The sequence below is a fragment of the Haemorhous mexicanus genome, chromosome 4 (assembly GCF_027477595.1).
Source record: "Haemorhous mexicanus isolate bHaeMex1 chromosome 4, bHaeMex1.pri, whole genome shotgun sequence".
NCBI lineage: Eukaryota > Metazoa > Chordata > Aves > Passeriformes > Fringillidae > Haemorhous > Haemorhous mexicanus.
The window spans coordinates 75,465,001-75,479,128 of NC_082344.1; the positions used below are offsets into that span (position 1 = coordinate 75,465,001).

At 42.1% G+C, this 14,128-nt stretch overlaps 1 protein-coding gene across 1 annotated transcript in view; it reads right to left on the reverse strand.

Annotated features, from left to right (window-relative positions):
• Positions 1–298: 298 nt before the first annotated feature.
• The window catches only part of DNAAF9 (dynein axonemal assembly factor 9), a 73,125-nt gene continuing 59,295 nt past the window's right edge, over positions 299–14,128 (reverse strand). The window contains 8 exon segments of the mRNA XM_059845471.1: positions 299–6,819; positions 8,199–8,292; positions 8,602–8,667; positions 10,257–10,459; positions 10,915–10,989; positions 11,674–11,780; positions 13,181–13,267; positions 13,615–13,750. Of these exon segments, the coding sequence (XP_059701454.1) occupies positions 6,707–6,819; positions 8,199–8,292; positions 8,602–8,667; positions 10,257–10,459; positions 10,915–10,989; positions 11,674–11,780; positions 13,181–13,267; positions 13,615–13,750 (881 nt within the window). The 3' untranslated portion in view covers positions 299–6,706.

A 14,128-nucleotide genomic window follows, 5' to 3' on the forward strand; every position in this document is an offset into this window, starting at 1 on the left:
TCTGTAAATCTGTAAATATCAATTTTTGCTCACACACAGCTGCTGAAAACAGAGCAGCACAAAGCAGATGAATCTCCTTCGAGTTTGAATTTTTCCCAATTAAAAGCTCGAGCAAGAAGGTCTAAACTGAAAATAGCAGCTAAAAAATACCCCACAAAACCTTAAATTTTTATATTTTGATTTGAATATAAACAACTCACCTTTCTGCCAGTTTAAAAATTTTCAATGAAAACCATTCAAAGTTTAAAACTTCCAGTTTAGGAACCTGTGAGTTTACTAAGGGAGTCAAAGCCAGGCAGTGGATGGATACTGTTTATTGGTTCTTTCCATCACATCTGAGTTACAGGTGTAAAAGTCACACAAACTGCAGGTATAAACATGTAAAACAATACAAAAATAAATGGAAAGGTCATTTTATATTTACTGAATCAAGTTGTGTAATAAATACGAGAGGCAAAAAGCTTCAATCACACCATTCAGCTGAACTGAAGTTACAGTAGTGTTTGTAAGGAACACGTTTTTCACTTCGACTTGCAAATATTAAAGCATTGAGAACTAGTATAAAAGTGAATTTTGGCACATTGTAAAGTGAGAAGTGTTACATCAGGATCTGGCTGTTGGGTAAAAATGAAGCAATTTCTCAGGAGCTTGCTGAGGTACATTTTTAACAACCTAAGATTAGATCAACCTTGTGGTTCTACCAACTCACAGTTCACAATTCACTATACTAGTCACAATGGTTTTTTTCCCTTTTCAAGAATAACAAAGTATTCCAGAGCTTAAATCTGTGCAAATTCAGACAAGTTTCAATTAAAAAATAACAATAATTTAAAAAAAAAATTCCAACTTATTAGGGAACCCTGACTTGCAACTCAACTCCTCCCTGCAATCAGGTGTGTTAATTGCAAAGAGTAAAACTGGATTAATCCCAAATTGCACAGCTTAAAATTCAAATACTCCCAGATTGCAGAGCAGCTCAAGTTGCAAAGGTTCCCCTGCTAAGTTTGTCACATTTGAATCCTATAACTTCAGTAACTTCTGATCACACTCATTCTCTGTGAGGAGAAAGAAAAAAACACCACCACAAGCTGCTAACAAAGGTCAGCAAAGCGTGGAAACCCCTTGAGGACTCTTCAGCACTTCCCAAGCTCAGCAATGCCTGGACACAAATTTTTCCAAGTACAATAAAAGAGAAAAGGAAAAGGTGTAATGGCACTTTTGCTGGATCCAAACATCAGTGGGTTAGAAATGGTGCTTTTTTGTTGGTTTTTTTTTTTTTTTAATTATACAGTAGCAAAAATTGTTCAAACCTCGAGCTCCATCCTCACCTCGACTTCCAAGGAGTGAGGACACCAAATCCCCTGGGCTGGGGATTCCATACAGTACAAACAGCTCTGACCAGAGTACAAAAGTTACACTCTTCTAAAAAACAAAAATAAAATAAAATAAAATTCAAAAAGCGCTGCTGATCGTTAGAATCGACTCCCAAAAAATCAGCAACTGCTCTTCAACAGCAGCATCAGGCATCTCAGTCCTCAAAGAGTTTTCTTTTAAACAGTTTAACCATTTGTGCTAATATTTGTCACTAGGTTAAATTTTTTAAGTCCTTTCACCAAAACCGTTATTTTCCTTTAAAAAAAAAAGGGGGTTGCAACCCCTGACATCCATTTATTTGGGAATAAATGGTGTCATCTGCAAGGCACTACTACTTTTAAAGGATTCCATTGTCACAGTTTCACTATTTCGGTATTTTTCTTTTTTTTTTTTTCTATTTTTTTGTTGTTGTTGTTGTTGTTCTGTTTGAAAGTCACAGTTCAAAAATAAAGGATAAAAATTGAGGTAATCAATTTCTTTCAATACCAAAATACATGAATTGAGCCAGTACCAGTCTGGTGAAAGGTCTTTGTAATACACAGCTATGACCATAGAGCACATGCAGCACAGGACAGGAGGGTTCTAGGCCTTTGTTCCCAGCTCTTCTGCTCCAGTTTTTAAGGAACAGCTCAATTTGCACACTCACAACCCAATTATTTCCTTTTTTTTGTTGTTCACAGGGCTTAGAATTCCAGCTGGATCAAGCCCCATCCATATTGATTTGAGAGCTGCACAAATTGGAGTTCTTAAAAAGAGTTCAGCAGAGCAAAAATCAGCTACAGCATCTTCATCTATTTTCAATCAATTGCACTTAAATCTACTCTGTAGAGTTGAGACAAAGCCTCCACCACGTGCCTGCTGTCCCAACCACTGGAATTTCTTCCCACATCACATCCCACTACTCTATAAAATATGGCTTTGCAGGTGAGAGAACTGGGACTGGAACAGCTGGGTTTACACTGAGTTCATTGGCAAAGCAATTCCAACTGGAGCTCAATTTCCTAATGCCCCTTTTGATTGCAGCTCCACCACCAGAATTTGGAGATTCCTAAAAATTCTGGGCTGTGAAATCATTTCATGCAACCAACTGGATTTAGCTGTAAACCCCTGGCAGCCCCCCCAAACCCACTGCTAGCTACCTTTGCTCTACAGGCACTACAGGATATTAAGACTAAAATTTAGCCATGCATAGATAAAACTCACGAGCTTTATCAGGATGCTCCACACTTGTGATCCAGGGAATACCCCAGGAAAGCCTAAAAACACAAACTAATTGCTGGCTTTTACTGGCCTCTAACAGGATACAAGTAGTTTTTATATAAAGTCTCGTGGTGTGCAAAAAAAAAAAAAGGAAAATAAAATATTAAAGTCTTCAGACAGCTTTTTAAATCTAGGAGGAAAGCATGGAATGAAACCTTATCAATATTTCTATCCCAGCCTGCAGCACCTGGAATTCCAACTCTGCACTGTGCAACACTCACAGGACAGGCACCCAGCCATGAAGACCAAAACCACCTAAAATGTGTTTGTGCTCACTGAAATTTCACTTATTTCATATTCCAAAGGTAAAAAATACATCTCCTTAGCAAAGCATAAACTCTAATTCAGCCTCAGGTTTGATGGCAGGGGTTAAATCTCATTTTCCTGCCTCAGGATGAGGCTGTGCAGATACATTTGAAGTATTTTAAGTGTCCTGCAAGAGATTTTTCATTCCATTTCTTGCTGTATCACAAACATCTGGTCAGAAAGAAAAGCTGCAGTTGCAGTAAAAGATTGAGCTGTCCCTAAGGCAAAGGAATATGAAAATAAAAAATTCCTGCTGGGCCGCTCTCACCTAAATTCTGAACACATGCATGCTACAATAATCTGCTTATTCAAATAAACTCCAATAATTACCTGTAAGTAGCTGCTAAGGTACTTTATAATCCTTCAGGCAGGGATTTATAAAGCCTCCTTTAAAATGATTCTGAATTAAGTCAGGACAGGCTGCCAGCATTCCTGCTCTATCATGTAGGAACTATAAAAATTCTGTTGCAAGTATTTCAAAAGTTGATTTCTCACCAGCACAGTGAAATGTTACGGCGTGCAAACTCTTCTGGAAGCTCCACAAACAAGTTCCTGCCTCCTTCAAGTAACATCCTTTGCTATTTTTTACCTTTGGAAATCATTTCTCTTCATGAAAAGGAATTCTTTAGCTGAAGAATCTCCCCCTTGCCTTGCCTAATTTTAAGGACTGCAATAGGAATCCTCCAGGGATAATCTAAGCAAGGTGCACATTGCAGCCAGCCAGGAAATATTTTCCAGAATCCCAATGAGAGCACTGGGAAGAAATTAAGATTTCTCCATTGATTTCACCCTGAAATGTATAAATAGCTTTTCTTTAAAGTCAGAATTTCGAGTGCAGACTCAAACTGTGCTGAGTTTGAGATGGGCTGAGCCCTGGCAAAGGTGGGGGTGGGAATGTTCCCTCTTCCCTCTCTTTGGGAACACCCTGACAGCTCTGGGATTGGGGACTTTTTTGAGTTGTTCCCACTGTTCCCACAATTTTCCCTTTGGGATTGCCCTGACAGCTCTGGGATTAAGGACTCTGGAAAGTGTTCCCCAATTTCTCACTTTGGGAACACAACAACAGCTGTGGGATCAGGGATCCAATTCTGAGTTTTCCCCACTGTTCCCCCATTTCTCACTTTGGGAACACCCTGACACTTCTGGGATTAGGGACTCTTCTGAGCTGTTCCCACTGTTTCCATAATTTTCACTTTGGGAAGACCCCAGCAGCTGTGGGATTAGGGACCCAATTCTGAGTTTTCCCCACTGTTCCCCCATTTCTCACTTTGGGAACAGGAACATCCCAACAACTGTTCATTAGGGACTCCTCTGAGTTTTTCCCACTGTTCCCCCATCTGTCACTTTGGGAACATCCTAACAGCTGTGGGATTAGGTGCTCATACTCCCCCATTTCTCACTTTGGGAATGCTCTGACACCTCTGGAATTAGGGACTCAATTCTGAATTTTTCCCATTGTTCCCCCATTTCTCACTCTGGGATCACCCAACAGCTCTGGGATTAGGGACTCTTCTGAGCTGTTCCCATAATTTTCACTAATTATTCACTTTCCATAATTTTCACTTTGGGAAGACCCCAGCAGCTGTGGGATTAGGGACCCAATTCTGAGTTTTCCCCACTGTTCCCCCATTTCTCACTTTGGGAACAGGAACATCCCAACAACTGTTAATTAGGGACTCCTCTGAGTTTTTCCCACTGTTCCCCCATCTGTCACTTTGGGAACATCCTAACAGCTGTGGGATCAGGTGCTCATATTCCCCCATTTCTCACTTTGGGAATGCTCTGACAACTCTGGGATTAGGGACTCAATTCTGAATTTTTCCCATTGTTCCCCCATTTCTCACTCTGGGATCACCCAACAGCTCTGGGATTAGGGACTCTTCTGAGCTGTTCCCATAATTTTCACTAATTATTCACTTTCCATAATTTTCACTTTGGGAAGACCCCAGCAGCTGTGGGATTAGGGACCCAATTCTGAGTTTTCCCCACTGTTCCCCCATTTCTCACTTTGGGAACAGGAACATCCCAACAACTGTTCATTAGGGACTCCTCTGAGTTTTTCCCACTGTTCCCCCATCTGTCACTTTGGGAACATCCTGACAACTGTGGGATCAGGTGCTCATCCAAGCTTTTCCCATTCCCTCATTTCTCACTTTGGGAATGCTCTGACAGCTCTGGGATTAGGGACTCAGTTCTGAGTTCTCCCCACTGTTCCCCCATTTCTCGCTTTGGGAACATCCCAACAGCTGCAGATTCAGGGATTCTAAATTTTTTCATCATTCCCCCATTTCTTGCTTTGGGAACACACCAAGAGCTGTGGGATTAGGGACTCAGTTCTGAATTTTTCCCATTGTTACCCCATTTCTCGCTTTGGGAACATCCCAACAGCTCTGGGATTAAGGATTCCTCTATTTTTCCCACTGTTCCCCCATCTGTCACTTTGGGAACATCCTAACAACTGTGGGATTAGGTGCTCATACTCCCCCATTTCTCACTTTGGGAATGCTCTGACAGCTCTGGGATTAGGGACCCAATTCTGAGTTCTTCCCACTGTTCCCCCATTTCTCGCTTTGGGAACACCCCAAGAGCTGCAGATTCAGGGATTCTAAGTTTTTGAACCATTCTCCCATTTCTTGCTTTGGGAACACACCAAGAGCTGTGGGATTAGGGACTCTGAGAAAGTGTTCCCCCATTTCTTGCTTTGGGAACATCCCAACAATTGTTAATTAGGGACCCAGTTCTGAGTTTTCCCCACTATTCTCCCATTTCTCACTTTGGGAACATCCTAACAACTGTGGGATTAGGGACTCTGAGAAAGTGTTCCCCCACCTCTCACTTTAGGAACACCCCAACAGCTGCTGATTAGGGACTCAGTTTTGAGTTTTCCCCACTGTTCCCCCATTTCTCACTTTGGGAACACCCTGACACTTCTGGGATTAGGGACTCTTCTGAGCTGTTCCGACTGTTTCTACAATTTTCACTTTAGGAACACCCCAACAGCTGCTGATTAGGGACTCAGTTCTGAGTTTTCCCCACTGTTCCCCCATTTCTCGCTTTGGGAACAGGAACACCCCAAAAACTGTTCATTAGGGACTCTTCTGAGTTTTCCCCATTGTTCCCCCATTTCTCACTTTGGGAACACACCAAGAGCTGTGGGATTAGGGACTTTTCTGAGTTTTCCCCCCAGTTCCCCCATTTCTCGCTTTGGGAACATCCCAGCAGCTGTGGGATTAGGGACTCTCTTACTTTTTTAAATTATTCCCCCATTTTTTGCTTTGGGAACACCCAAAAAATTCTGGGATTGGGGACTCTTCCGAGGCTGTTCCCCCATTTCTCACTTTGGGAACCCCAATCCCACATCCTGAGCTCCCCCCTGTGCAACAATGTCCAAGGGAGGCCCAGGGACTGTTTGATATCTGCACCATGGCCCAATTCCACAATTACATTCTGACCTTTTTTAGGAAATAAATCCAGTTTTGCTTCTTTTCTCCTCCTTCTTCTTCTTTTTCCCACGTTTCCACCACAAGCCAGAGATTCCAGGTGATGCTTTGTACAGTCTGGAATTAAGGTGAAGTGGAAGCAATCCTGACAGTACAAACAGCTAAGCAGTTACCATGTTAAATGCCAACCTTAGGGGAACAATCCCTTAGTTTGGGAAGGAGTGCTGAAAACAGACATTTCACTCGATTTCTTGTGAGCCAGAAGGACAAAAGAGCATTTTTGGTTCCTGACACAAAGACAGGAACACTCAGGAACATCCACGTGCTTAAATCTTCTGCTCAAAGAGGTCGTGGTACTCCTGCTCCTCCAGCTCCCTGTTGTACTTCTCAATTTCCCTGTTGGCTTCTTCCAAGTAATCATTCATGAACTGGTCCATTACTGGTTGGGAAAGGTGAAGGAAGAACACTTGTGCAAATGGAATTTAGTAGAAAAGAACATCCAGGTTTGAAGGAAGTGCAGGTTCTGGGACACTCAGTGAAAGTAGAAATTCAATTTATTACTTTCTGGAAGTTCTACAGCAGAGCTGCACAAGGGATATTTCCCAGCCAGGAGATCTAAGAACAGCAAAACCATAGCAGGGTTAAATGGGATGTTGGGAAGAAATTCTTCCCTGGCAGGGTGGTGAGGCCCTGGCACAGCTTGCCCAAAGAGGTTTTGGACTCCCCATCCCTGGAAGGTGCTGGAATGAGATCAGCTTCAAGCTCCCTTCCAACCCAAACCATTCTGGGACTCTGTGAACACATTTCCAGCTGTTCTGCTGAAGCACAAGTCTAAAACTCAGCCCAAAACTCAAACCCTCCAGAAAGGCTTAACCAGGCCTGCAGCTTTCCCTGCCAAACACCAAGGGGGAGGTGGAGTGAAGAATCCTGGAATGGTTTGGGCTGGAAGGAGCTTAAAGTCCACCTCATCCCACCCCCTGCCATGGGCAGGGACACCTCCCACTGTCCCAGGGGGCTCCAAGCCCCATCCAACCTGGCCTTGGACACTTCCAGGGATGGGGCATCAAGAATTTTCCAGTGAAGTCCAAGTCTGCTGTTGGGTTTTGTGTCCTGCAGACAGAAATCTGTTTGTTTAAAATTTTCAAGTTGTCCCACAGGGCACAGAAAATAACTCTGTTCTTATTCCAAAGCAGCATCACCTGGATCTTTACCAACTTTGGAGAAGTTACCGTGAAAAGTAAACTGGGAATATAAAACCAATTTGGAAGTTGATGAGCAAAGACAAAAGCAAAAGGAAGTGATGAAAATGAGAGAATCACAGAATCATTAAGGCTGGAGAAGCCCTCTGAGTGCAGCTGTTAACCCAGCACTGCCACGGCCACCACTGACCCAGGTCCCCAGATGGTGACCAAGGGCAAGAGGAACCTTGGCAAGGAATCCCAGGGTAAAACTGAGGACAAAAATATGATTGTTTTCACTTGAGTGTGTGCACATATGAAATTCCATTCATTTGGAAGTTTTATCAGTCGTGCCCAGGCATTCAGTGCTATTACAGCACTATTTGGTTTGAAAAATGTTTCTTTGACAAGCTGTGGTCCATAAATTATTCCCTGCATGAGCTCATGGGCAGTTTGGGGTTTGTTTTGTTGGCTCTATTCTGTTTCTGAGATCTTATCTCTCAAGAAAGGCTTTAAAACTAAGCTTTAGCTGGCAAGGAACTGGTTCTTTACCATATCTGCTTTGGCAGTTAACATTTCAGAGCTGCACATTCATTGCCTACCTAAAACCTTCCCCAAAACCCCCCATTTTAAAGGATACATGGATGATAATCCATTTTGTCACCAAAAAAATTCACAAATTGAGTCCCATTGTAAAAATAACCAGCTGGGAGTGGATCCAAGTGGCGTTTCACCTGCAGCAGGAGAAGAATTTAAATTAAACACCTGTAGGGACAGTCCTTACAAACTCAAAGAGATAAAAGAGAATGAAAGGGCCATCACAGCCACCAAAGATGGTCAATTTTACACCTTCTCCTGCTTTCCAGAGTGAATTTGGAGCTCTGAGATCAGATTTATACCTCTAATCCCTCCTGGACAGCTCCAAAAGTGCTGCAATAATTTAGTGCTCAGCACACTTGTTGTGGCAGGTGCTCTGTCATCCAGATGGATATTTAAGGGAAATCAGCCAAAAGAAGGGTTTGTAAATTATTGCTTCTACTCACGTGGATGTTTTTGATTTCCTGAAGGGTTAACATTCCTCTGGTTTTCAGGGCTTTCCTCTGAGGTTTCTGTGTGAAAAAGGAGATTCCAGTTATGTGACTACAGTGATAATGTGATACCACAGCTTAGTTGGTTAAAAAATAAATAAAAAACCAAAAAAACCCAAACCACCACATAGAAGCATGTATTAAAAAAAAAAAATTTAAATTATTGAGTTCCATGAAGGCATTCACAACTATGTTCTGAAAACAAAAGTAAAAATTCACTGATCTTAACAGAAAACACTCAGAAATTTAAAACTCTGTAAGTATTTTTAACAAGACAATTTAAATACAGCTTTACTGTAAGAAAGCTGGCACAGGAACAGAAAAACAACTTCGTTTTGAGCCTGAGAAATTCTGTAATCCCTTTCTTTCCTGCAGCATGTGGCAACTCTTAGAGCTATCTGAAACCCTCAATTAGCCATGACTGTACAAAAAGTGTTTATAGTCCTGAATTGCTCAAAGAGGAAACACTTCACACTTGAGATAAGCATTTAAGTTCCAAGTTTTCATAAAATTTAAGGAGTATTCCACCAAGAGCTTTCTTACATGGCAAAGCATTTGTCTCCATATTTTCCCCCTGTGGTAAGCACAGAGCATGAGATAATCAGCACAGAAAATGGATTAATTCCCTGAATTAACACAGGGGAACAGAAGATGAGAACCTGAGCATCTCAGAAATTCAAAAACCTCAGAAATCTTGGAACCTTAGCAACTGCTCCAGCCACAGTCTGCAGGAAACACTTTTCCCTTCCTACACAAATTTTTGGAGGGAGACACTGTGCAAATCCTAATCCATACAGAACTAACATGGAGTATTTTTTTGAACTTATAAATGTTCCAAAAAGTTGCCCAGAGAAGCTGTGGCTGCCCCTGGATCCCTGGAAGTGTCCAAGGCCAGGATGGACAGGGTTTAGAACAATCTGGGATGGTGGAAGGTGTCCCTGCCCGTGGCAGTGGGTGGAACTGGATGAGATTTAAGGTCCCTTCCAACCCAAACCACTGCAGGATTTTATGGATCTGTGATTCTGTCAATCAGCTGTGGCAATCCCTCTGTGCAAACTCTGCCTTCTGAGCTCCCTGCAACAGCCACATTCCCTGCTCCCTACTCCTCACTGCATGGATACATCAGCCATGCAGAAATCCACTAATTAAAGATGACAAAATGAACAGGACTCTACCCTCCATTTCAGTGGATTACTTCCAAGGAGGTTTAATTTAGTGAATCAAAACAAATTTTCAGCTTTGCCAGCATTCAGGTACTGGAAGAAGATTTATTTCACAGCACACTTCAGCCCTTGGCAATCACAGCTCAGCTAAATCACCCTGTGTTTATCCTGGACATAATCCATTTGCTCAAGCATTCAAGAGCAAATCAATCCATGAATAAGCTGTAGCAAGCACTAAAACAATACAGAGATTACAACACACATTTGTAAACTCTTAGTCCCCTTCCTGAAATCCATTTGCACCCTAGAATGTCAATACCTTGGTAGAAGAAAAAAAAAAAAAAGAGATTAATTAAGAAACCCAAATGTTTCACTGAGCCACTCAGATTTTTCCTTTGGTTGTTAAGAAATGCCAAGCACTGAACAAAAGGAAACCTGCCCACAAACCTGTTTTGCAGTTTCTCTGAGCCAATCTTTGATGTCCTCTTCCTTCAGGGAGCAGCCAATGAACACAAGGAAATATTCCTGTTGACTGCTGCAGTCTCTGGGATCATTTCTGGAATCAGGAGGAGTTGGCCCCTCTGGAACAGGCACCAGGCTGAGGGAATTTGCTGCTGTGTTGTGACACACTTCAATGACTTTGTCAGCATCTAACAAGGAGAGGACAGAAGGAAGGGCCTGATAATTGCTAATCTAATCTAACATCAGCACAGTGAGACAACAAAAAGCTCTTCTCTCATCCAGGTTAATTCTGCATCAGCCCAGGACCTCTCCTCCTGAACCCCCATGGCAGGAATGCCCCTCTTAGGTTTGGCCTGGAGGGTCCATAACAGACAGTTCTTACCCTTTTGATCTTTCAGAACCAAGCTCAAAATTCCAGTCCTTGGAACTGTCTTTATCTGAAATGCCTTTAAACCCAGGAATTTGATGTCCTGTTTAGCTGAGAAGGCAGCTACAGCACCACCAGACATTCACTATAAAGCATTGTTAAAGTAAACTCAGGTATGTAATGGAACTGTGCAGACAGAAGCCAGGACAGAAATACTTCTTTAAACACCCACAAGGTGCAGTGTGATCACAACACCTCAGAGCAATTTGCCCTTACCTGAAAACTTCACTTTGCCCATGATGTGATAAATGTTTCCAGAAAAAGGACTTGGCTTGAGCAACGACTTAATTGCTGTTTGAAACAGAAGATAAACAGATTATCTCAACTTCTTTTTCTTCTCCTTGGTGGAGCTTCTGGTAAAACCTGTGCAGCTGATCCCTAATCCACATCCCATGGCTTCCAAAGGAAAAGCTGCCATGTGCCTTGGAGTCCCACTATGAACATTTATTTTTCTCATTCTTTGCCATGGATTTTGGGAAATAAGGTGTGTTTGGCATAAGGAACTCTCACAGTGTGGGGGGGAGGTAAAATCCTCCTCTTGAACACTTCTTGGCTAAGCAGAGGAGGAGAGGTTTGGTAATGTATCTCCTCTAGAGCTGAGCCTGTTTTCTAGGAGCTACAAACAATTATTTGGCATAACAAGTAGAAGCTGATGGTCACTTATAAAACTGTATTTCAACACTACCAAATACAATGAGACATAAAATAAAAAAGCAAACACAGGAAGTCGTCTCAGTCCTAGAAACCAAAAATTCAATTAGATTTTCATCTGAACAAAAATCATGGGACAGTTTTCCAGAGCTGACACTAAGGAACAGAATTTACTGTACTTTTAGGAAGGAAAGCTGAGTTTTCAATTAGAAGTTAACTTCAGCAGTGATTAAATAACTGTGTTACGTCAGTGCCTTCCTTCCCCTCTATCCCTCAGCATCCCAAACTTGGATTTCAATCAAGTCAGGCAAAGTTCATTGGTACCTTTGCACTTGGTGACAAATCTTGTTTTCTCCAGAGGGCGGCTGAACCACACACAGATCTGAACCATGGGAGGGAACACGGGCCCAGCCCCATATCTGCCCTCATACCTGGAGACAAAACCAAACACCTTCAACAGACAGAAATCACAGCAGCTTCTGCTTCTCATCCAGCAAAAAACATCTGTTCTTTCACCACAGATGAGCCTTGCTCAGAGGAAGGCAAATACAGAGATTTCTTCTCTGTGAGAATGTGCTTTCAACAGCATCAGGTTGGTCAAAGCACTCAGGACTCCTTTTCATGGAGTCTTGAAATGGTTAAAATCAGAATGGACCTTAAAAATCATCTCATTCCCACACCCTCCACTAGCCCAGGGTGCTCCAACCTGGCCTTGGACACTTCCAGGGGCAGCCCTGGGCACCTGTGCCGGGGCTCAGCACCCTCACAGGGAAGAATTTTCCCTCACACCTTATCTAAATCTCTCTTCTTTTAGCTTAAAACCCTTCTCTGTGTCCTGTCACCATCTACCCATGTAAAAAGTCATTCTATTCCTTTTTTGAGCACTCTTTAGGTACTGCAAGGCTGCAATAAGATCTCCCTGGATGCTTTTGATGCTCTTCTTGCTTCTTTCCTTCTCTTCCACACCACCCAGATCCAATTCTTGCATACTGTCATCAAATAGATTAACAGCTGCCCAAAAGTTTGAAATATTTTCTTTTCCTGCTCTCTCTCTTTGGCTCCATGCAGTCCACCAGCAGCTCTGATGATATTAATTCAATATCCTCACCCCAAGCCTTGTGCTTCACTCCAGCAGCTGTACTTGGCTACTTGCATCCAATTCAGAACCAAATTTATTAATAAAGAGATACAGAGGACTGCAAGGTATGATAAATAAATGTTTCCAGCACAGAGCCTGGTCAGCCAGGAGTTGTGAAGCCTGAGAGCTGCAGATTTCTGCCAAAAAGGTGCAGCAGAGAGAATTGCAACAAGATGTGTGAAGAGCCCTGAGCCAGGAGAAATCTCCCTGGATGTTCAGTGGAAATTTGGTGCCACGTGGGTTTGTGCCTGAGCTGTGCCAGGGCTGTCACTGAGTTCCTGGCTTTTGTGAAGAATTGCTCTGCTAATGGCCAGACTGACAGAGCAAGTTCATTCCAGTAATGCTGAATAGCTGTCAGGATGAAATTACTCCAGTCATTATTGACCTCACCCATCCCAATCCTTCCCAGTTTATTCCCACAGGGTTCTTGCCTATTCTTCTGCAAAGCAACAGTAATCTTGCCATGGATTTAAATGGTGCCCAGAAAGGAGTTTTTTCCCCCCATAAAAGGGCAGCAATCTTGTATCCACTAAGAATAATCATCAGCTCTCTTAAAAATGATTTACAAAGCTGCTGCCTGTTCCAAACGAGTAGTCTTAGGGAAAAAAAAAATAAAAATGAAGTTAGTGAAACATTTTAATCTTCAAGTTAATTAGAAAAATAGTTTTAATACTTCTCAGTCTAGATACTTGCCAGCCAGGGTACATTAAATATCGAGCTCTCATCATCTGAGGACTTGAGAAACTGCTTTCTGAGAGAATGAGTTCAATATCCTCGTTCCTGTAAAGAGATAAAAATGGAGATTTTTAATTTTCTAAGTTAAATAAAGTGGCCACTATCTACTTACATAAAACATAACGTGCTAGTGACAGTAAAATTAAGAGCACTTTTCCTTTAGTATGGCAGTAACAGCAACATAAATCACACTCTGCAAACAAAACACATTTCCTAATCCCTGTATTTATATGCCCATAAAAGTAAAGGGAAAATCCCTTTTGCACGAGAAGCAATTAAGAAAAAAATCTGCATTTCCTTCCTATAAATCACCAGAGTAAAACCACGAGAACAGAAGTTTCTGAGTGCTGGTGGCCCCTGTGCCAAAAGCAATAAATCCTGATGGAAGTTACCTTGTTACAATCCCATTTTCTGCCAGGATGAAGGAAACTGCAGGATTTGCTGCTCTGATCAGGCTCTGCAGCTGCACCAGCAGTGGGTGCCTCTGCTCTGTGGCATGACTTGTGAAAACCACGTTACTCACCAGTCCTGTGGAAGGAAATCAGGGGATATTTTACACAGCTCAGGCATGTAAACAGTGACTAATCAACCATTCACTGATATTCCAACCATTCTTCTCTTATTTTCCTTCCCTCTCACTGCATTCTTTCATTAAAAACAAAAAGAAAATCCACTACAACAAAAAAACCAAGCAGAGAATCTTTCATCTAACAGAATCAATCTGGACTCAATCCATAGAATCAATCAATTAAAATAACAAATCCACACAGGAATCAATTTGAGCAGGACTAGTTTAACAAAAAAAAAAAAGAACACTAAGGTGTAAAATCTCTTGGTGAATTCAGTGTGCAGTAAGAGACTGAGCAGCTAAAAATCAGAATTTTGGACACTCAGTTGCCACAAGAG